Here is a 25,310-nt window from a genome sequence, read left to right as displayed (position 1 = left end):
TAAACCCCAGTAGTGTTCCCTTGTCCAAGCTGTGCTGTCACTCTAGGTGAAGCGAATAGTGATTTCTGGGAAGCTTCAGTGGGGGATGGGGGGGTAAGACCAGTGGTTACAGCCCCCTGGCAGAGGTGAAGGGTTTCCATGGCAACTTCCTGGTTCCTGGGTGCCCAGGCAAAGGGATGACTGAAAGGAGGAATTATCACAGTCCGTTTGAATTAAGTAGCATGTGACAGCCCGCTGAAACACTGCACTTGAGTCTTGTGATTCCTAAGCACTGAGGTCTATGTGCGAGTGTGTGTGTGTGGGAGGGAGGGGGGTTCTTATCACATGGGAGACAGCAAAAGAGGAAACGAGCATGAGAGACAAAGAAAACTATAAATGAAAGGCTGGACACAGAACAGTTATTATTAAACGTGGAGCAATGGAATAGATCAACTCAGCAAGTGGTAAAACTCCAAAAGTACCTTACTGCATGTAGAAAATCGGCCATAAAATTTCAAAATACAGAAGTCATAATATGCACCACTCCAATATGCCCTTAAGGAAAAAAAAAAGGAAGCAGACTTAAAAACTTGTAGCAGGCTTGTTCCCGCAAATAAAGAATTCGACGCGGTCCTCATTCTGGTGTTAGCTGTTGTTCTGTGCTACAGCACCTTTAGCAGTTTTTCCCCCAGCAAAGTTCCCTCTACTGGGCACTGGGGTGGGGGGTGCCTTCAGGAGGAATCAAAGGAGGAGCTCAGCTCACAGAAAGAAAAAAGAGGGAGGGGAAGAGAGAAGAAAGCCCAGGGACGCAGGAGAGAAAAACACAGGGGTGGAGCGAAGGAGGCAGGGGGGAAGAGAGAAAAGAAACGGGGAAAAGAACAAAGGAGCCTATTCTGGGATGAAGGACTAGGAATCTGCCATTCAAAAACCTGATATATAGTACTTCACTGCCAAATCTCCCGGTTGGCTGTACAAACTCCAACCTTATATAATGTGTAACTTTTTTAAATTCAGAATCCATAATAAAATATATACACTGTCATGTCTACTTATAAAATACTCTAGGTCAAGCATCCTTATTGACCAGCTTTGAGTGAACAAAATTGTAGGTACACCTGTTAATCCTTTAATACTGTACTTCTACTGCACATTAGACTGTTCATGACTAATCCATTTTGATTGAATAGGCACTTACTTTAATGTCAGACAAAACGGATAAAAATCAAGTGTCTCTGTGTGGCCAGCGATGTCTTCTGTAGTTGTGTGCCCTGGGGCGATAAAAGAAGCATTATCTGTGTCTAACGTTAATGGAATATCAAAAGATGAAAGAAAAAGAAATTCCCAGACAACACCAGGGGAGCCATTTACCATATCACAAAGACAAAGAGCTGGTATGAGGTGTCCTGTGGGCAAGTAATAATCCCTTCTGGGGGTCTGCTCTAGTCTCCCAGCCAGGCTCTGCTGATTACCAGGAGAACTGAGGTGCAGCTGTGACACAGCACCACTGACACTGCTGAAACAAGAACAGCATCTCCTGCTGTCTCCACTCTACACACTGAGAATCGGCGATGACAAGACGTGCTTTTCTGGAGAGATCATTCACTTGTGAGATGGGAACTGGTACCAAGAACCCAGATTAATTAAATGAATTAAGAGTTAATCTTAATGTTTTTCTTACAGGTATCATGAAATCTATTGTTGTAACAGGATAAAACCTTTTTTGTTTGCACATATGTGTAGGTCCACATATAGCGTTAATGCTGTGTCTGGACTGTTTCATAGTTATGATTAATTCATATATCGTAACTGAGAAATTAGAAAACTACACAGAGGCCAAGCACAATGCAAAGCAGCTGTGATTCCAAGATTCCAGGGGAGCAAATGTTTGCTTTTACATCATTTTGTCAAAGTGCCACTATTAAATTTCTGCATTGCAAAACAGGAAGGGAAAGCACCTCTGCTTTGTTTTATATGACCTCAAACCAGATATGTTTAATGCCTTATGTTTTACTTATATTAAATAAAACAGAAGCATTAAAATAACTCAATTATAATTCTACATACAGTACATTGAAAAAATAATAAAAGTAATATGAATTGAAATGTGCGCTTAAATTTTTCAATTTTAACAAATAGTTCTGCATTTTTATTTCTGAATATTATAACACTTCGTTATTTTTTTATACATTTTAAAATTCAAGTGTACGTCCATTTTATTGACTGCTGCTTTTCACCCTCACTTAGTCTCCATACATATCGTGGAACTATGAAAATATTCATCAACAATTCAAGGTAATTCATGAACAGTGCTTGTCTTAAATGTTGCTCATGAGAATTGTTTTTAATTCAGAAATTAATTCAGGGCACTTTCATTATACGCTCATGTCTATTTTGAAATGAAGAATACACTAAGAGAACGATTTGTTTCTGAGCTGTTCAATTAAATTTTACAAACACTTCCTAACATTTTCTTAGGAGTGGATCATTCAAGATCCCAGGTGTTTCTCCTTTTCACAACGTTTATTTTAACCTGGCATCTAATGTCTTATTGATGTATATTGGGGGACTCTTTTCTGACATTTGTCTAGAAAATCATAGAAATCTTGATAGCATGCCAACAACACTGCAGATTATTTATAACAATGCAACACCCATGTTGTAGTGAGCAGGAACTGAGAGAAGGTCAGTACAGGCAATTTTTCAAATGCTGATATTGCTGCTTTTAGAACATCTGGGAGATCAAAAAAACCCAGAGAACATGACTACACTAAGAGCAGACTGGAACCAGCAACATAAATCCAGACACTGGAATACTAGACAAGCTACTGCATTAGTTATCCGGTGCTATACGATGATCTTGTTTATGCAAATGTTGATAATATTGGGATGTTCAGGTTTTACAGTGTGTTATGCCAATACAGTTATTTTAGAATTGATAACATTTTGGCCCAGTCATTCTCTAGTACTTACTGCAATCTGTATGTGAACACAGAGTACACATACTGTATTTCAGTGCGCACACACACGCGCGGAGTAGATGATAATCTTCTCCGACAGACATATTGCCGTTTTCAAGCAGGAGTGCCTGTGAGCTTTTTCTTTAAACAAGGACATCACCTCACGCTTCAATGCTTCACGGGCCCGAAATCCACCTGGTCCTTTAATTTTACTCATCCCAGAACTCAAGCCCAGCTTGCGTGTAGCAAAACATCTAATCCCTGACTCCTGCTTCACACTGGCAGCACAGCGCATTTAGAGTGCACATTTCAAGAGGCAAAGATTTTCACCAAAAGAAAAAAAACAGCAAAATAACAAATAAGTAATATGATTCCTTCATGGTGGCGCAGTGGTTAACATAGCACTGCTGGGGCCCTGAGTTCAGTTCCACATGGAGCCTGTACTGTGTGTTGTCCATGTGTTTGTGTGGGTTTCCCCCACAGTGAGCTCCACTTTCCACCCACAGCCCAAAGACATACTGGTAGGTTAATTGGCTTCTGGCCACTGTGACCCTGGGGTGGTTCCCCAGAGACCCAGTGTCGGATAAAGCAGTTAGAGAATGGATGGATATGATTCCAAAACAGGGTTGAGAAGTAGACTGGAAAAGCCCATAGTGTGCAATCGGAATAACACGATATTTAAACACCTGTATTTATCTCAGAGGATTTTGCTCACATACTGCACTCCATATTTGCAAGTGTCTGAAACACTCGCAAAGGGGAATCAAAGACATTGTTTCTTTTCAACGTTCTCTGTCACAGCGCCACCTAAGGGTTATTTGGTGCACCACCAGTGGGTTCCCCTCATCTCCTGTTCCATCACATGGCCTTGGAGGCTTTTGCAAGGGTGTGCTTGAACGGGCCCATTCCTCACCCACTGATGTGACACCATTCATTCTCAACGTGACGCTGCAGGAGCTGTGCCTGACTGGGCAGCTGTGAAGGTGTGCTTGGGTAACAGACAGCAGTTCTACACCGGGGAACACTGCGTTTACGACAGTCGAGAGTCTATTCAACACCATTCAGGGATGCTACTGTGGTAAGACAAGAACGAAGAAAAAGCAAAGTGTCATGAACTCTGAATATTAAACAGTTAGAACCAGCACTTCAAGAAATAATTAATTTAATCAGCAAATCCCTGTAAGCAACAGTCCATCACAGGGCACTCACACTCACATCAGCGAGCCAGTTAATATCAAATCATAAATAATCCTTACACTTTTCTGGACACTCTCCTCCCCCTCCACCAATGAGTAGCGCCACCTGGATGATGCAACCTTTAATTAATAAATTAATTAAATCTTTCATTAACCCCGCAGCATGTCTTCTGACTGTAGGGGGAAACTGTGACACCCGAAGCAGACACGTGGAGAACATACTGTACACAGCACCGCAGGAACTCAGTCCAGGGCCCCAGCACTCAAGACAGCAATGCTAATCGCTGTGCCTCCATGCCACTTGACTCCACACTTCACGAAAGTAATATTTACAGGTGCCAACCTAGAAATAGAGAAATGAAACGAGAGCTCTGTTGCCTACGTTCAACAAACTGAACTTGGAACAAAAAATGTTGTACTGATACAACAAATAAAATGCTATGGGATATCCATTGAAACCAAACCAAGTGATGAATGCCACTGGTCTGTCCAAGAACATATTTTATCACAGTTAACAGTGTATTAATGAGCACAAGAATGAACAGGAGCATGAATTTTTATCAAGACTGTTTTGAAGCAGTGTTGCTCATTACAGTTGTGACGCACTGGTCTGGCAAAATATTAACATTTCCTTTTTTGTTGTCATGGGGATTTTATGATGCGCATCAGTACTGATTCCCAGTAAAAAACAAAATCTCACAAAACAAGAAATGAGCAGTAATATAGATTAACATGAAAGTACATCTACCGTATGAACATCTGTAGCCCTCATGGCTGTATTAATGTTTACTGGCAGTTCAGAGGACTAGCCTCCATTCTAAAGAAAAAAGAAACTACGGAAATAAAACTTAGCTAAACTCTGCTTTGAACAGGTTTTGCCTAGGGATACAAATGCCAGGATGCTCTTTTCTCATTTCCTTCTTTTCAAACCCTACTCCTGTACATAAGAATATTTGCAAAAGAAGGGAAGCTATTTGGCCCAACCAGATTGTTTGGTTGATAGTAGCTAACAGATCCAAGGATCTAATCCAGCTGTTTCTTGATGGAAACCAAAAAACAAGGTATTGGCATCAACATCATAGCTGGGTGACCTGTTCTGAACCTTTCATAGAGAAAAGGCTCTTAAATCACTGCATCCGTTTCTGCATGTACTGTAGTAGGTGGTTTCTCAGGTCTTGAAGTGCTGATGCTGAATCTAGTGGGAAAACCTTAGGAAGCTGACAGCGATGGACAGAACATCTCTAGAAAATTGTCTTTTCCTTGCCATTTAGGCAGGAAAAAATTTGTGTGTTTACACATCAATTTGCTGTTAGCTTTTCCTTTAGCCCTTGAGAAAATCACATAAAGTCAAGTCGCTTTTAAAACAAATTTGTAATATGGGACACATTTGAAAGAAACAATATCTTGTTTATTTATGAGAACCTCACAGGGCAACTCCCAGAATGCAGACAACTATTAGTCTATAGAAATATATACCATGCACATTTAAATAATGCACAGTAAAAAAACGCTACATAATGGTTTCCTGCACTACTGTGGTTGATTCTGCACATACTACAGACTGTATTACTACTACTAGATCTCCTTTCGAGGCAATTATCCTCATTATAAGTGAGACAACAAAATCAATTTTCTCTGCAGCGTCTGATTGCAAAATGATTGTCATTTTACAAAGAACACTGGCACTCATTAATCTCTCAATTATTTTGCATTTTTTATATTACTGTGAGGGGTGCTACAGATCTTAACAAGGTACATTTACAATGGGATTTAAAGCTTTGATTTGAGCCCAGTTAACATTTGTAATAAAACCTCAAATCAATCTGGTGTGCTTAGGAGCCCGTAGAGAATGATTTCCTTTGGATCCCAGCCCAGTTTGAAAGAACATGTTCAGTACTGGTGTTTGTCACCTTCATATGTGCTCTGTAAAAATGTCAATGCTTATTTCTGGAAGGGTTTTATTATTAAACCAACCATATTATTTCTCAATTCTTTTTTCCGGTCATTAGTAAAAAATGTACGGTTTTCTGTTAAAAATGGAAGAACACTTTTCAGGAATGACTGAGGAAGAACATTAACTTCCATCATTTTTTGTTTTATGAAACATTTCACTCAGTTCAATTAGCTACTCCTAACCATGTGAACTAGATGAACTAGATCCATCTCTTTTTTGCATCTTTTCAAGCATTCTTATCTTCCAGCAGAAAATTATCAACATATATGCAGTTCAGAGTTGCTTCAAAAAAATCTTTTTACTCAACTCATCTTGATTATCAACTTTGTGACAATGTCCTTAGAAACAATATGAATTGTTTATATAGATATAGATTATAAGTTCTGGGCTTATTATGGGTCATCTTACAACTCCCTGCCTAGTTTTCACATTTGTTCTAAGTAATGTTGTCTCAAAAATCAATTAATCCCTGTTTTGGTAACAGGCCAATTTCTCTACTTAACACAGACATGCAAATTCAAAAGGAACCTTGTAAATAACTTCTGATCCCTAAAAGTAACACGCATGGCCCATCTACTGCAGGAACCACAGCAAATAAACCAGAGCTAAGCAGAGAGCCATGGGGCAAGATTCGCCACATACCACTCCAATATCCTTGCAAACCACACAAAGCTAAACAATGGCTGTGGAAAGAAAAAAGCAAACCAATGGTAACTGAAAAGCTAATTTATGCAAACATCCTGCCTCAGGAGAAAAAATACAGCAAACCTGACATGGCTTGCAATCCTAAGTGAAGGCCTAAGTTTTCTTTCTATCCTTTCCATAACATCAAATGGCCTTACTTGTGATGTGCTGCACTATGAGATCTCAATCCTAAAAATTGACTTTTTTTAATCAAACCCCATTTAAATGGTTAGGGCAGAGGGCCGGTTTTATGTCATCTTCACAACACACATTCATCTTTCAGTAGCTACAATTTTTAAGAAGACAAGTCACAACACCTTGCTTTTCACCATGTGTCAACACGTCTGATCCTCTGGCATCTTGAAACAGAAGTGTTGCTATTTAACAGTCAATCCTGCCCGTCCCTGTATGATCTACAACACTCAAAAGCAGTTAAAACAAATGGATTATGAATGTTTTTCAGGGTTCAGTTCACAAACATTCAGGCATCGGAATTTAGCTTTTCAACCTGCTTGATGTTAGTGCTCTTTTCCGAGTACTACAATTCCTAAGAGAGAGTCTTTTGTACAGATAGAATTTATTCAAATTGACAAGAAATCCCGAGATCAGGAGCTCCTCTGTCTATTCTGGGTATCACCCATGGCAAATCAATACAAACGCACAGACTGAAAGTAATTCAGTTCCCTGCAAGTTCATAGTTTCTTGATTTTACACACAGCCTATTTAAATCACACTGGCAGCAGTCTTTTAATAAAATCAAGAAGGGAACAGACAAGGAGAGAGGGAGAGAAAAAGAGCAAGGGGGGGAGGAGGGAGAATAGAGAGAAGGAGGTTGGGAATCGTCGGGTGTTCAGAGGCACTGAAGCACAAAGCAATTTCCAGCGAGCCCCTGACAGCAGAGTTAGCAGAGCGGAAAGGCCTTTTTATTTTTTATTGTGTGTTTGTGTGCCCATTTTCTCACTTATCAGTCTTCCCCATATGAATATTTGCACTCAAAGACCTTAGGTAGTGCTGCAGAAGCACATTATGAAATAGTATTGGAATACTGCAGTGTAATGTAGACCACATTTACCCATTCTAACCTCCACTACAAGCTTAGTTAACTTAATACTGTGGCCTCAAGGAACTCTGTAACGAGCTCAGGTGTAGCTAATTAAGAAAGATCACAGTCAGTTTAGCAGAGCCTGAAGATTAATGCCAAGTTAACCTGATGTTCTTCTAACTCAGCTCTCTTTAATCATATACAGTATATTTAGCAGTATGCATACACTATTACTTTTCTGGGGAGAAAAACACCTGGGATTGATTCTGGATTTCGGTCCTTTCTGTGTGGAGTTTGCATGTTCTTTCCATGTTCACATGGGTTTCCTCCCACCTTCCAACAATCTGTTGGCAAAGCTAATTGGCACCTCCTGATGCCTGTCTATTGTGGGGTGCGTGTGTGTGCATACACCCCACAATAGACAGGCATCAGGTCCAGACTGCAGTCCAGTTTTGTACCCCATGTTTCTGGGAGACGCTACAAGATGTGATGACCCTACCATGAATAAGCTGTCTGATAACTGATGTCTGAATTAACCATCTTCCTTCGGTGTATGAGAGTAATTATCAGAGTAATTTTCAACATAAACAGTTGGGCAACAACACAGTAGAAGCAATATTTATACACTATTCCCTTCTTCCGTTATTCAGCTATTTCAGGGGCTCAGATGTCTATTTTGCTGTTTTGATAGCTTTGCATCCTTCAAAACAAAGGTAGGATTGTAAGAGTGTATTCTTATCCAGAGACGTCTGCACTATTCTGCATGATTATGAGTCACTTCTGCATGACGAATTGCCCCTTAACTCTTTCTGACCTTGCTTCAGTGACAGCATAAGGGAAACAAGGGACCTTAACACTGCCTAAACTGTGAACTGATGCACAATACTAGAGAGGGAGCAATTTCAGCAATTACATGCATCTGATCTACACATACAGTACTAAGATCATCCATCTTGGTAATTCCTGAATATGTGACTGATAAATTATTTTTACCGGGCTTGGGGAAAGTAACAACCAGGATGGAGAACAGCTATCTGACAGAATTGATCATAAAAGAGAAAGAACACCTGACAGGATATGCAGTTTGTACAGGGAGCTCTGAGGTCTCAGGGAGGAAGGAACTGCTAAAATTAGTGAATCCCAACTGCTCACAGTGGGGCGCTCCTACAGGTTAGCCTCACACAGCAGGATGCCATTGAGATCTGCACAGCACAATTTAAAGTTCCGTCCCCCTTTACGAAGCATACCAAGGCACTGATCATTAGGCACTATATATATACAGTACTTTGCTTCAGAGTTGCACTTGGAAAGGGTGATACTGATGCAGCTGACTATTAAATGCACGAAAGATATTATTGAAAGGCATAAGGAATGTGAAAACTGTAAAATCGTTACAGAAAAGTAACGCTTTCTTGGTGGAAATCATCCTAAAAAAGGAATAACCTGAGGGGATTTCGGGTCAGGTGTGAAAGATAAAAGTGGTTACGGAATGAAAAATCCAAGATGTATTCACGCTTTTCCTTTTGCATCCTTGAGTAAATAAGAGCTGGAGTATCTAGCTGAATTACCCCTATAGTAAATATTTACTCCCACTTTACCCCCCTGAGAGCAGATTCAGACGGTTCAGACCACCACCTGGTCTTCAGGATGAAGCAGGAAAGACTGAATCCGGAAAGTGGTGGGGAGAGCATTTTCCTGGATGCAACCATTTTAATCTTCGTTCTTTTCTTTGAAAGACACTCACAATGTAACAGGAGAACTGTGTCATTTATCGAAGGTTATGAGCTCGTTTAGGAAAAAGCCCAGAGAAGAGTCTCAAGATTCTGATTTTGCCCTTAGTTCAAAGGGTTTACAGAAATCAAGAATTCCATTTCTCATTACTTACACAAATTAGACTACACTGTACCAAAACCCTGATGTTCTTTTCTTTTACATCATCCAACTGACCATGAACACTGTCTTGAATGAACATATAAAAGACTGAAATGGCAGCGAAAGCCAGCTAGAAAAATACTGCTGTACAAAACATGTGTTTGGCTTTTGCTACAGTACTCGTAAAAATCTAATTAATTTTATACGTTTATTTTTCACACTAGTGTGCACAGATTTTAAACCAAGTTACACAATACATACAGACATACAAAAAAGTAGCATTCATTAAAAGCGCAAGTCAAAACAAAGGTTTCAAGTTAGGCTTAAAAAAACTCAGATTTGGCCTGCCGGATTTCTAAGAGAATAGAATTATTGGGATGCATCAAAGTAAAAGGTTTTAGACATAGCTCTGTGTTGTTTTTATAACACACAAAAGTCACTTGAAGTACAGAAGTGAACTGGTTAACCTGTCACGTTGGTAATGTGATACCAGTCCCTCACTGCCAGAATGGACAAGTGCCCCAAAACACCAGGCTGCAGTGTGACAGAGTGAGTGCAGTGAGACTGGCAGCTCACGGTGACTCCTGATCTGATTCCTGCACTATCCTGCCTCTTCCTCCACTGCTGTAAAAGCCTAATGCAAAGAGACAGCCGCAGGAACAAGCGAGCTGCTGGGCTGCCATGCACTCATTTCCTCTGTGGAAGACCTCTGGCAGGACACGGTAGCTAATCCGGGCTTGGTGATGAAGGTTCGAATTCAGAGTGTCAGTTGCCCTTTGGAGCACCAGCAAAACGATCCAAAACACATACTGTACAGTACTGTACCTCCTTTTCTCAAAACTAGAGCATTTCTCACAAGCTAATCAGAATCACTCAAAAGGGCTTTCATCCAGAGCCCTAAGGTTTCAATTTGTGAATTTCTTTCTCCCCTGCAGACCTTAATAATGGTTCAGGATCACCTAAGGATATATATTTTCAAAGGAAACTGACACAAATCCATAAAACACAAGGTATATCATAAAACTCCACAGGAGCTGTCTTACCCCCAACATTATCTTGATTTTAATAGCGTGTCTGAAAAAGCAAAACATTGCAAGTTTGGTTCTTCAGACATGCTATTAAAACAGGAGTCTTCCTAACTCAGAAGTCATTTCGTTTTCCCTTCTGGCTCTTTGCTTCAAGCAGCTTTTCTGAGCCTCGGCCTTCTGCCTATTGGGACTGCACAGGAACAGAATGAGCTCCATCTCCCGGGTTCTGCCCCACAGAACCGGTGAGGAGCAGGCAGCTTCGCTGCTAAAGACAAATCACAAGGTGAACCCGCCGCTCCCAGTCACAGCCCGTCAGTCCAGCTGTGCGATATGAATTTCACAGCAGCATAACAGCCTGTCCTGCAGCGTGAAGCACCGCGGTCTACCAGAGGAACATGCCTCGCTTCATTATTTCATGCAATTCCAAATAAAGACAAACCTACCAGAAACTCATTATTTTTCGCGACCTTCCAACAAATGACACAGCCTCACAGCTATTCTACCTAACCCTGCTGGAATCATTCCAGAGCTTCTGAAGGGAAGTATTCAAACCAAAGTGAGGACAGTATTCAGAAAGAAAAGAGTTAGCAACCATTAATTATGGTGGCAGTGTGGAGTAGTGAGCAGGGACTTTGGTCTCCAGCTGGAGGGCTGGGGGTTCATGTCTCAGGTGGGATGTCTCGTACCCTTGGGCAATACACTTCATCCAGATTCCTTGTGTAAATGGATAAACCCAGCGGTAAAAATGGATCGTGATTTGGACAAATAAATACTAATTATTATCAACTTTTTAATGTTAAACTGTAGCTCGCCTTTAAATTGCATATTGGCTTCCCCAGTATGACACAAGCAAACAAAACTTTAAAATGGGGCAGCTCACGCAACAGTAAAGGGTGGCTAATTCAATTCTGAGTGGAAGATCAGCTCACCGTTTCGGCGAGATTAGAAAGATGTAATCTAGTTGCACCTCATTCCAAAAGGCCGGTTCCTGCATATGAATGCAAGGAAGTGATTTTGTTTATTTATGAACAGAAGCATTTGCTCTGTGTCTGAACTGCTGCTTAAAAGATGAAATAACTGAGCTGTAAAAGTGTCTTATAAGGAAACCACTTGCCCTCCATCAGCTCCTTACTGTGGTGTAGAGTGGACTGGAAATGCTCCTAGCTCACATCTCTGTAAGGTCTTATTTAGAAATCAAATTTGCACTAATTCAAAGGCTCGTCTTAAACGTGATCTCAAGTACCAGGCTATAAATTAAGGGAAAAAAATAGTTTTAGATAGCCAGACATTATTGTTCCAGTGTCTCTAAAACCAAGAAGTGCAGAGGAATAGAGAGATTCAGGAGCCTGTTAGCTAAACTCTCAGTAAAGATAGTTTCCGACCAAGAAACTGAATTTTCAGAACACTACGATGACAGTTTAAGTTTGGCAGAGAACACTGTATTTCAGACTTGCAATAAAAAAAAGGAATTGACAAGAGATGGAAAAATAAAACATGACAGTATAAACAACACTGAAACGCGGTTTATTATGCATGGTCTCTTAAGATTAAGAGCTCAAGATGATCTTCAGTCCGGCATTCAACGCTACAGGTCTATCTAGCCCCGGTGAAATCAGCTACAACAATGCAAATAACTTAAAAGATACGATATCAAGTACTGTATTATGTAGCACATGAGTAACACATCGCAATCTGACTTGAACGGATGGGTATGCCCTTGTAGGCTTGTCGTTCTTTGTGGCTGTGCACGGTGCCAGAAAAGCGTGCCTTTCGGGTAGCCCCTAACCCCCGTGACTTGGAAACACGCTAAAATGCCGACATGCCCGTTAGTCTGAGGACCTGCCGGAGCCCTCCCGACCCGATACAAACCAAATTTCGTGCGGCTGGTTTCCAAGAAACACTGCAGGGCCCCGACTGGTTTTTGTTTCGGGCTAATGTTATTGTCGTTGGGGATGCGGCAGCCCGGGACAGTGTGTGGGATATCAGAATGCCTGTGATGTGGGAGAGGGGGTTACTTTCAAGTGACCTGTGCGGTCTGTAGACGAAAATCGCGAGCTAACGAATGCTTAAGTGTATTATTGGTACTGCATCTGATTAAAACAAATATAAAGCAGACTGGCGCTGCAAAATTAGCCCGTCATTTGCATTTTCAGACACGCTAGCCTGGCGAATTCTGCATTGAATTAGAGATACAGCATTGCACGTGATAGTCTGAGATAGGATCTTTGTGAAGTCATTTCGCTGGCGAAAACCTCCAGAAAACAATCAAGACCAGGACGATTTCCGGGTCTTCCGAAACTGGTCTTAGCGATAGAAGTTATTACAGCAAACAGAAAACAATCTATACAGTTACAATTCGTTTCCCATTTGAGGCCGGTTCCAAAGATTTTGTTATTCGTTCAGGATCAGCCGGCATCCTCCTTCCAGATCCTGATTCAAGGTAGAAAAGGCAAACGTGCACCAGGTGTGTGTGTGTGTCACTGTAACTCTTTAATCTATCACGCCAAACTCTCGATGTTGTACTTCCAAGTCCGTATCTCCGAACTCATCTATATGAAATGCGGATGGAATAAAAAGTCAAGTTGCAACCAATTTTTTCAGAGCGGGCACGGCGACGCCGGATCCCTGCCTTCTCAAAACGGGAATGAGCGCGTGATCTCGGGACACCGAAACAATTCTCCTCGCCGTCTCGCCGGGCTACAGTATCACCCCACGAAATATGTAACACACTCCCCCCCCCCCCGGCACAACAAAGTGTGTGAATCCGACAGACCGCTCCCCTAGCCCGCCGCGGCTCCGCGCACACCACTGCGCCGGCTCGCCTCAGCCCGGCGTACTGACCTGCTGGTAGTTGTCGTCCTGGGGGTTAAAGCTCTTGTTCACGGGCTGGAACCTGAGGTTGACGTGGGGGAAATTGTGCAGCCAGTAAGTCCACCACGGGGCAATGTAATCTACCCGCGCCGTAGGCAACATTGCAAAGCGGAGCTTCGGCTGTCTACAGTAATCCGGAGTTTCAGTAGTAAAAGCACACCGTCCGCACAACTGGAAACACAACCCCAGTCAGCCCCGTCCGCGATCATCAGACAAAACAAGGCATCGGGATGCAGAGGGGGAGTGCGATGCACTGATCGGAAGATGGAGACGAAATTCGGAAAGAGAAAGAAGACGCGTTAAAAGAAAACGAAGTGTTTTCTGCCCGCTTCGGAGATTTTGTTTTTTCTTAAGGTCGATAGAAAAAAAAGACGATTTAACCAGTCCTCAGTGAGCTCCACGACTTCATTTCGCCTGCTTCCATTCTCTCTCTCTCTCCCTTAACAAGTTATTCACTCGGAGCTCCGGCGTGCACGCAGCCCTCGCGGGAACGCGCGTAAATCAGGGGCACGGGATCACGCGTTTATTGAAGACGGGTCGGGGACGTGCGTAACTAGCGCACTGCTCTGTTTATGAGACGGATGCTTGCAGTACGGTTTATGTTTTCTTCTAAAAAATGCTAGTAATACCCTTAGGTGCCCATATACACGCAAAACGTAACTGAAGGCTTAGTTGATGTATAAAAGCCGGCAGTATAGGCAACTGTATATTGAGGTCATGTTAAATCTCAAAGGATCTGGGGTATTACTGTACTGTATATTTGATTGACTCCACCCTCTCCATCACGGGAACATAGGAGTATATACGGCTGTTCAGCGTAGAAGCAACCAAAACAGTTTCTAGCACTTGGTTACATCTTGTAGTAAAGCATTAAAAAAAAATCGATGCTCTTCGCTAATATTACAAAAGATAGGCTAACCAAACAGGCACCCTGGCTAGACTCATCTTACACTGCATTAACAAGATGATTATCTTCTAGAACGTTGATACAATTGCAAACAAGAAGGCACATCTAGTCCCTAAACGAGTACCGAATTGATCTGAAATTTTTGAAAGCTGAAAAGTTTTAAAACTACAGACTATTAAATTGTAAAACTATATTTCAAATTAGGAAAGACTGTGTGTGGAAAGCTCTAGATTTGTAAGCTTGTTTCGAGAAAATACAGCTTTGAACAAGGTGTAAACGTACGAGTGCTTTAGGTAGCACCTGATGCATTTAACATTAAATACTGAAACAGTGGCATTCGACTCCGAATTAATAACACTTAGACCAACTCGCTGTTTTCGCCAGAGATCAAGATCAGAAGCGTACCCGGTGTAATATCTTCTTTCGAACTTCAGTTCTAACGTAAAAATCCATCGCACTTATTTTTAGCATACCGCAAACGTGTTCGGTAGTTGCAACACATCTAGCAGGATTTCACCACGCGGATTGCTTTCAGAGGTGCCGTTTTGTCTCATGCAATCCAACCCCATTTCAATTTATTTTCACTGTCCCCCGGATATGAGTAAAACTGCACTACTGGACTACTATGTGCAGTTACCAATTAACCACCTGCTGTTCTTTTAATCTAAAAATACCAGGGAAACCCAGTTCTGCTTTAGGACATTACTGTACATCAGCATTTCTGTTCGAATTACTGTTCGTTGAAAACGAGACAGGGGTTTCAAATAAATTCTCAGTATACCTCTATTACTCCCAGTTTTCCTGTTAACGTGAGGTAATCTCGCCTATTTGGTTACATTAGGCAATTTGGCTGCAAGCACTCGGCAAATAGTAAACGCAGGATTATACTGCACTGATACATGTACAGCGTAAGAGTATTCTCATGACAGCAGGTTACATAAAAAAATAAGCAAACTATGACATAAATCTCATAGGACTTGAATTTTGGGATTAGGAAGGACATTTTAAAATATTCACGAATAAGCAGTAATTTAAATGGATGTCTACAGACCAGGACTAAAAGCATCAGAGCTCTACATCCGTCTCATCTTGCTAATTAGGAACCTAACCTGCCAATATGCAGTCAGACACCCATTAGGAAAAGGCATTACATTTCATATTACAACTTCCTTTATGTGTAATTATACGTGTATAAAAATAAGGATTCCCAACGTGAAAGGGTGAGAGTAGCACAGGTTAGCAAAGCTCAATACTGCCATCAAGTGGCATAAAGCACATTCATTAAATAACCTGAAATTCATGTAATTGACAGGAAATCCTACCATATTAAAAAATGCCACCTTTTTCAGAAAGCTATTAAAGGCTTTAGTTGAACAAATTCTGAATACAAGGCAAACTTCCTTCATTTCAGTGAGAACCTCTGAAAGTAATTCACCTAATAGTAGAATCCATGATGCACTCAACCAGCAGAGACATTAATACACTTTCATAAGACATGCTAACTTCCTAGAAATCTGATTTTAGTCTGTGACCCGTGTACTGCATGAAAAAGCACAAGTCTTAACATCAAGTTTTATTACAATAAATTTTTATTCTGTACATGAAGAGCTCATTTCAGTTCTTTCACAGCCAGACCTAAAAGAGAAAAAAAGAGGCACATTTAGATAATGCACAAATTCTTGCTATTCATTTAATTGAGCAAATATTCACACATACATTTCGACACTTGAGCCTACCCTTAAAATGTTTTCTGGCTAACGATTTGTCACCCATCTATAATTTTCTTATCATGCCACAGTAAGAATGCAGCAAATCCTTTCGTGATGTGGAACAGTATTATATAGAAGGAACAGGTAACAGGTTTATTCCATGCTGAAAAGAAAATAAACAATGAGCTGTGGAAGAAGGTTCCACTGAAACGTGTTTCCTTTCTTTTCAGCATGGAATAAACCCGTTACCTGTTCCTCTGCAGCTGACGCAGCTACCTACTTCAAGTATAATACAGAGGTAAAAAAAGTAAAAATGTTATAGGACAGTTACTGTCCAGAAAGGAGGCGGCACAACAGACTTTAAAAACAAAATTCCCTCCTAATGCATGGGGCCCAGTGGCCTGAAGCTTTCCACTACATGATCACATGGCTGAACTGGTTCTGCTATTTACTTATCACCTACACGAAACACTACCTGGCAAGAGAAATGGGAGAAAAGGGTAATGCAATTCATATAAACTTTTTTCAACCATGTAAATCAGCATATACATTATACATAAAGATCTGAAAAAACTATTTTACAATTTCACATAAGGTATTGGGCATTTATTTCTTTTTACACCCTGGAGTGGTTTTCTAGCTACAAATAATTAAATCTACACAGAAATGAGAAATTTAATAACGTCTTTTAAAAACACCTCTTGCACCAAGGCTACAAGTGAGGATTTGTTTTTAAAGCCACACATCTTTATAAGCCCTTCTTTTAACAGATGCTTCATACCTATAAGGAAACTGTCTCACTGAAAAAAAGTCCTCAAAAGGTTTTATCAAGACTTCATAGGTGCTGTTCAGGTAATTTCCCCTGTACTTATTACCCTGAAAAACTTTAGGTACAGCCCAAAAGTGAAGTCAAACAACATCACACTGAAGATAATACTAGATTTTAATGGTCCATAGCAATAGTACTGCTTTCCTGCCAACAAAGAGAGATGGGATCTCCAGTTCCCTGCCTCCAGGGCAAGGTACCTAACACTTACAGCCATTTTCAATTAGCAAAGGATGTATCTCTAAAATAATGACTACAATTAAGATCAAGTAAAGGTTTATTTCAAACAACGTTTCGGCTCACACCTGAAGGAGGCTCCACAGCTGAAAAGTTGTTTCCTTCCTTCTCTTTTCAGCATGGAAGGAACATTTACTTGTTCCTTCACAGCCTACACATGCTGACACAGCTAACTACTTGAACTACTACAGTTAAGGTCAGATGTGTAACAGAAAAACGGGATTCACCATCCTCATTTGGTCGCTCAGGTATGCGGAGTGCTTCTTAGGGTTCCTGCAATGGAGTGACTGAAGCCACCCTAGAAGCTTCCACTCCCCAAGCCCCGGAACTTCCTTACTGAAGGACAGCGCTCAGCAACACGTCTTAAACCTGAAAGAAGCGTGGTCCCTCACCAGGTGGGAGAGACTGCTTGAGTTTCTCTGCCTTCTCCTTGTCCGTGATGACAAGGGTGTACAGATACCGGCTGCAGCGCACCTTGAACTTCACATTGTCCTTGTTCTTCTTGATCTTGACAGCTGTACAAGCAAAGGGCAACACTGCAATGAGTCCACTGAGCATGTCAAAAATGTAGTCACTTGCTGAATAAACCGTGAGCAACATGCTGGTGAAATCAGAACAGCCTGGAGCATTACTTGTGTCTTCAAACGTATTTGGGCAAGCTGAATTATTGCCTCATCAAGTGCAATAATTCAGAGGTCAACCAAAACATGTGCCAACGCTTACCCATCACACATGTAAACACTTGTAATCTTTAAGAGGTTTTTCATCTAAACCAGCGATTCTCAAACTCAGTCCTGTAGGATCTCTAAATCTAAGCTCTTAATCACCAATGCTTTCATTTGCTTGATTACATTTCTATCTGTTGCTACACTCAGTCCTTGGTATCATAAATGTGCTACTTAAAACACTGTCCCGTTAACATAAGAATTTGTATTCAATCTCTCACCAGCCTAATGGCCTGCTCCTATGTTGGCCCAAACTGCTCTAAAGAGATTGATGTATGAAGAACAGACATGTGAAAACGACAATGTATCAAATACTCCCACCTGAAAGAGTACAGTTCTGAAACACAGAAAGAGGTACAGGGCTGATACCAATTATAAATGCCATTCAACAGCTGATAGCATCTTTTAAAGCAGATCTTAATAGAAAACTGAAATCAAATACCATCTGAGTAAGAACTTGCCTGGACCAAAACCTAGAAAAGAGTAAAGCTGGGAGGCAGTGATCTAAACTGGGCCCATCACAACTACAGCTCCGTGAAAAAGCATAAATTTTATGTCTTGTAATGCACAAGCACATCACACCTAAGAGATTGCTTTACTCAGTAATATCCGAGCTAAACGGATTTTGCTGGCGGGGGAGGGGAGCCCCCATTACCTGTAAAGCGCTTTGAGGAGTGTCCAGAAAAGCTCTATATTTGTGTAAGCAATTACTAAACCCCAACAGTCCAAAAACACAATAACCTTGCTCCAAATAAGCTGTACGTACTACAAACTGTTGAAGCACTACAGCAAGTTTCATAAAGCATCCTTTATTCTGGAGCTCTACCATCATGACACACTGACGTGCAAACTGCTTTTCAATGACAGTTTCCCACAATCTATGATCTCTAGGTTTGGGATTAGCCTTTTCTCAAATTTCCAGATGATAACCATTCACAACCAAAAACAAGGTATTCTTTAAAGTTCTAGGCTTCGCATCAGTTGATACTGCAGAGAGCGTTAAAACAAAACAGTGGCAGCCTACACACCCTGACTTGAACTTACATTTGGCATCCTTCCTCCTGGCTGTGAGCAAGAAATCCTTGATTTCTTCGATTTTCCTCGGCTGAAATTAATGAAAGGGAAACAAGTGTAAATGCTCTAATTATAGCTATAGGCATTCAGGGATGCAAGTTTTATTGCCAATGCGATCAAGAACCTATTAATGTTTTCGCTGCGCAAAAGTCTGACCAGGCCCAGCAGATGTTATACTGTAAATCACACCAAAGGTCACAGACACACTTTACAAAGCCGGCGATTAAAAATATATATATATGAAGAACAGAATCATTTCAATTTGGGTCACGACATAGAGGTAATACTAACACAGCACTAACGTGCGTTAGGCCACTACAGTGCAGGAGACCATTATGAATTCATAACGTCAGGTTTCACCAATGTCTATACTGCGAAAACATGGGATTAAAAAAGTAAAAATAAGACGCAATCCCACGGTAACCTAACATTTGGCTGCACATATTAAAGCAGGCCTTACCATTTTGTTGTATTTGTCGGCTGGGACCTAAAGGAAAGACAGAAAAAAGGACGGGATCAGTGTTCATGCAAGTCAAAACTATACAAGATTAACGAGCCATCACAACACCAAAAAAGCATCGGGTCGTAGATAAGAACTGATCATACAAGAACTGAGGGATTTGGGTTTAGCATAAATTCATTCTGGTTCGGATGGACTTAGATTAAAATTTATTTTCAGGAGTAATAACAAAATACCCAACTCACACAGTCGGCCAGCGAAAAGGAAAAGGGGCGGGACTTCCGTTTCCTGTTGGTTTAAATATAAACTACGGCACCTTAAGAAGGACAAACAGTGCTCCAAGTGACTTGTTTAGTTGAGTCAGAATTAAAACACCCGAAAACGCCGAATCGGATTATGCACCATTAAAATACTAAATATTTTCTAGGAAAATTATAGTACGAAGTTAACACGGTAATAACCATGGCAATAATTAAAGTGAAAGAAGAAGACGATGGATGAAGAGAATCATTAATATAAGTGAGACTCCAGTTGTAAAGAAATAGAGAAGATAAGTAATCCCTAAATTTGCCACGTAGAGGTAGCATTGCGCTGTCGGTACAAACATGATCCTTTTTTTTTACAAAGGCGCTGACAATTAAATTTTCCTGTTGCGACTCGTATTTTTTTAATTCCCCTTCCCATAGATATATAATTGGACAATACATTCATTGTATTAAGGAAGTTAATCTGTATTTCACTATACTGTATCTGTACCTTCAGCACATCACTTTTCACCCAAAATCTTCAGATATAAGACTGTGAAACAGATCCTATTCTTACAGAAATGAGGTTGGTCAACTCAACCTCCTCAGAAGTGCTGCATTATGGGAGCCATCAGCCCAGTTGCAAGTTTCTCCTTGTATGCTTATGCTTAACGTAATATTTGAACTGAACTTTTCACCTGGATTTAGTAAGACATTACCCTCAGTAACACATCTACTATTGTCCAGGTTTGAATATTGTAATGTAGGGTTTGCTGGTGTATCAAAATATGTTCTTGAATTCGAGTTTGCTAAGAGCTCATCTGGTCATATTTTAACTAAAATACATACTTTACTTGAGGTTGCAAGTGTTGTCCTGTGAGATTTTGTGAGCCTGGACAAGCATGTGCTTGTTCACTGGTCTACACTATCAGTCCATCTCACTGAAGTGTATCATGGTCAGTTAGAAATGATCAGTTAATCAAAACAATACCAAAGCACATAAAATCAATATTGAAAAGCTGTAGTCTATACGTTATGTTTCTAAAAACATACATGCACAGAGTGATTCACTTCTTGTGTTGCTCAGTATGTCTTTATGTCCACACACATTTACAATATAGACTCACACACATAAGCCATCTGTAATGCAACCTGCCTGCTTATCGTTGGATGCCAACATTGTCAGTTTCACACTGAAGCTCTGTGTGCTGCTCTCAGAACTTTCAGGAATTGTGTGACCTTTCCAGGCTTGAATGTCAGGGAATCATTCGGCTATACCAGTCACTGTCTTAGCAAAAAAAAAAAGTTCTTCAATGCAAAATGTATTTCTTCACATTAAATATTTATGGTATTTAAAATTGAAAACATTTTTCACACTGTAAGTATCACCTGTCTGGTGCCGATTTTCTCTCAGCTTCTAATATCTCTAATGAATTGAGCACCTCGAGAGAAATTACAGGAACAAAGGGAGAGGGCAGAGAAAGACTAATGGCCTTTCACTTCTTATTCTTATGCCTTGTCATTGCCCACGAAGAGGACAAATTCATATATGCCAGCCTCCTTTGGAATCAAATGACTCTTCCAGTTTTTCCTGATTAATTCATCCAAGAGGGCAAAACAGGCAAGAATGTCGACTAGAAGAATACTATCACTCTTCACATTAGTAGTATTACATGCAAACGAACCGTTTTGTTGGTTTTGTTGACTTGGCAGACTGTAATTATCAGCTCACACCTGAAGAAGGCTCCACGGCCGAAACGTTGTGTTTTCTTTCTTCCTTTTTTTCAACATGGAATAAACCTGTTACTTGTTCCTTTGCAGACTGTAATTATTGTCAATTCATTATTTTACTTAGGACTCAAAATAAATGATCTTGGGTGCTGAAGGAAAAAATCTTTAAATAAGTACTGAAATGTGTTGAAATATTGAAACTTTTTCTTTTAGAATTCTAAGAATCATATATCCAGGGTGGACAGATCAATGATAATGTCATTACAGACACGTTGAATGACTACAGGAGATTTAATAATCCCGTATGACTATGATATTTTTTTCAGAAAACAAAAGCAAGATGTCTTCCAATGTTTCCTGTACACCTTTTAACTGTACCCTTCTTTTACAGAAAAATATAGTATGCTCTGCATCTATAACATAATGACTGATATGAAATAAATATATTTTTACTGTCCAGCATAACATGAAAATCAGATGTTGCACAATTTCAATGAGAAAAATACATTAATATTGAACAATTCTAAATGGAATTTTGATCTTAGGGATTTTAAGATAACCCTTTTTGTATTTAAGTAAAGGAGAAGTGCTTCTAAGCAAAGTTAGATCTGAGCAGATGTCAAAGTAAATTGCAGCTTGTCCTAAACCAGTGCAAGCCTACCCATGCAGGTGCCTACTGGGCTGTACATTACAGGAGGAGACAGAAGAAAATTTAGACTGTCAAATATATTAGGAACAGGAACTGAATCATTCAACGTGTCACGAAAGGGTGAAGACATGGCACTCCATCAACATGTCAATGGTGTTCCACTGGCTAAGAGGGCACGGCAACCTCCCAGAGTTTGGGAATGATAACTGCTCTTCTGACTCCACTTCTGCTGCTATCAGAAGAAAATTCTGATTAGGGGAATTCTAAATATAACCCAAAGGTATTCTTCATTGCTTCTCCCTAACCCAGACTTACTCTCTAACTTGACGATAAGGTCATAGCTAGATCCTAAACCATAATCTTAAAACATCCCTGTACTTACCAAGATTCCAGCTCTGTGCCTCAGTCTATGTTTGACTTTTAGCCTTGTTCTAACTTGAACTCTGTCCTGGACCTTAAAAGATATAATACTAATGCTTAACCTACTTCAAACCCATCCTTTACTCCAATACTAACCCTAGTGTCAGCCCTCAACATGACCTGTAGCTTAAACTCCACATGAGCTATTGATGATTGATTATCGTATTGGTTATTGAGTAATTATGAGTAAATAAAATGAATACAGTACTGGTTGGATTAAAGCTTTGCAAAGGATTGTCATGGAAACACTAAGTTTGACTACTCCTTCTGTTGACTATAGCTGTAGACTTTCAAACCAGTGAAAGCAGACTGAGTGAAATGAAAACTTTTTCATCTCTAGAGAGAGCAAACATCAAAAATACTCAAAATCCAAAAGTCAAAGTAGGGTAGATTAAATGTTACCTTAAGTTCAGATATGACTTAAAATGTCACAGATTTTTAATTAACAAATGAGAAATTAACAAATGACTAAGAACAAGATAGGAACAAATGTAATAATACAAATAGAGTTGCACGTCAGTTGGGGGATTACAGAGCAATAACTTTAAAAAGAAAATGGTTAGAAGGTACAAAAAACACAAAAGAAACACAAAAAACGGCATTGAAAAAAAATACAGACTAAACACTTATATTTTCTATACATTTATTGGTTCGTGCTGCTTTGTCCTGAAAAGCAAAATTTTCAGAGGAGCAATGAGTTTCAAAAGTTGTACTATTATTGTTTGTGATTAAATTTCAGGGCAATTAAGGAACATTCCAAGGAAAAGCCTTCCCTTCTTAGAAACACCACTAGAGGACGCTGTTGGAACATAAACCTTTTCACTCTTCCTAGATAACCAGCTGAACAATAATTTTCCATCTCTACAGATATTGAATGTGCATTTTCTCATTGCGACATATTCCATATCCATTCACATTACACCCTTAATCAACACTAATTCATAGAAAATGGGAGACTGCTTTAAGAGGATGATGGCGATGCAAGTTGGTTTTTTTTTTCTCCACTCCTTGTCAGATAATCAAATCTAATTGCTGTGCTCAAGTGTGCTAGTCAGATGCAGGCCGACACTTGCTGTTTCCAATCTGTGACTCATGATAAAGTCTGTCGCCCCGGCTTGTTTTTGTCAGTGTGCAGAACGCAGAGCACTTTTTATTGGAATCTCGGCTGAAAGATGTAGCCTGGCAGTCGTGTTCAATCTAGTAGAAATTGCCAGACAGCCACCCAATATTACCTGCCCCTGACAGCCAATCATATCGCCGACCTCTCTGAAACATTCCCTTCATTCTCCAGGTCTAGACACCTATTTATTTTAAACCATGACCCACACATTGCACTGTCACTTCCTGTCAATTTCTGGTAGTCTAGCCTCCTGGAAGAGCTACTGGTTTGTGTCATTGCATTTCACATCTCAGAAATCTAGTCTGATAAAGTCCCAGTAGTTTTATGGGCCTGCCATCATTTTATGGTAGCTGCATGAGAATAAAGCAACACACTGAAGGGACTATACTGTACCAAAGATTAAGGATACTTTGGGCATCAGGGTATCTTGAGAAAATATGGCAGCTGGTGACTAGGGTTCACTACAGTCAATGGCCGCCATGTTGTTTCGAGTTCCTATGATGTCACATCTGCAGAAATCCAAGCCTGCAGCGTGGGGCACACCCAGAAGAGACATCTGTGCATCTGGATGGTGTAAATCCTTTCAAAACAGCTGGCATTTTGTATAATTGATATCCATTCACAATACCTCTTCACTCCCACAACCCCCAGGACCTGAAAACAAAGCTCTTCTGCAAAGCTACCAGTTTTGTAAAAAGCTGTTGGGGTTTTTTTTTCCCCAGGGAAATAATTTCCCAGTTACACTGTCACACGTGATGGGCTGAAGCATTACTGTGGATGAAAACATTCATTGAATCTCCTAGACCTCCCTGTTCTTCATTTCCTTATCGTTGTGGCATCTCTCCTTTTCTTTTCTGTCTCCCTCTATATTCACCTTTTCAGTCCATCAGCCACAGCCCATTCTTCCTTGCCAGGGAGGATTAATAGAGCCCCCAAAGGTCTGTGTTGTTCTACAGGCCCATGGACAAGCTCTACCAATTAGATCAGTGGCAGTCCTAAAACCAATTATCAAAGCAGAGGGAAGCTCAGGGGAGGTGATACAGATAAAACCCTTACAGATATTTTTTGAGTGCCATGTGCCAGTGTAATTTATTGTAGTCTGTGGTGTTGGGGGGTGATATTGGTAACGGTAGTGTTTAGCAACTACCATATCTTTTAGTTTTTCCTGAGCAAACCCCCCCCAAATAATGCTACAGTATTTAGCATTATGTCAAAATATTCAAAATCATTGGTTAAAGCTTGCACTGCAAAGCTCCTATTACTGAATCCATGCAGTTATCATGAAATAGAATGAAAGAGGAATCAGAAGTTAATTCCTTCCATACAAAAGAAGCTCCCCAGGAAACATTTACCGTAGCATGTCCTGTCGATGCCAGAGAGGTACAGCAGATCTCTGTTGAAAGGTGCACTGCATACTAATAAAAAACACAATCTCAATCTGACCAGTTTCCAGTTTCCTGGATTGGGAAATATATAGTCTGCAAAAACTCCCCAAATATTCTACTTACTTTTGGCCTAAAATTAATTGTCACTCAGGGCAACCTTGAGGGCATCAAACTGTCATCTATGAGCTATGATGCTCCTGAAGAACTAATCTGTTCTGTTGTGGCCACCGGCCTATGTC

General features: G+C 40.4%; 1 protein-coding gene across 1 annotated transcript in view; it reads right to left on the bottom strand.

Moving 5' to 3' along the window:
- The window catches only part of ttyh2 (tweety family member 2), a 52,391-nt gene extending 38,323 nt beyond the window's left edge, over window positions 1-14,068 (bottom strand). Inside the window, exon 1 of the mRNA XM_006635422.3 lies at window positions 13,554-14,068. Within this exon, the coding sequence (XP_006635485.2) occupies window positions 13,554-13,685 (132 nt within the window). The 5' untranslated portion in view covers window positions 13,686-14,068. The remainder of the gene's footprint in view (window positions 1-13,553) is intronic.
- Between the last annotated feature and the right edge of the window lie 11,242 nt (window positions 14,069-25,310).

Source organism: Lepisosteus oculatus, chromosome 9 (assembly GCF_040954835.1).
Source record: "Lepisosteus oculatus isolate fLepOcu1 chromosome 9, fLepOcu1.hap2, whole genome shotgun sequence".
Taxonomy (NCBI): Eukaryota; Metazoa; Chordata; class Actinopteri; order Semionotiformes; family Lepisosteidae; genus Lepisosteus; species Lepisosteus oculatus.
This window is presented reverse-complemented; position numbering and strand designations above follow the sequence as displayed.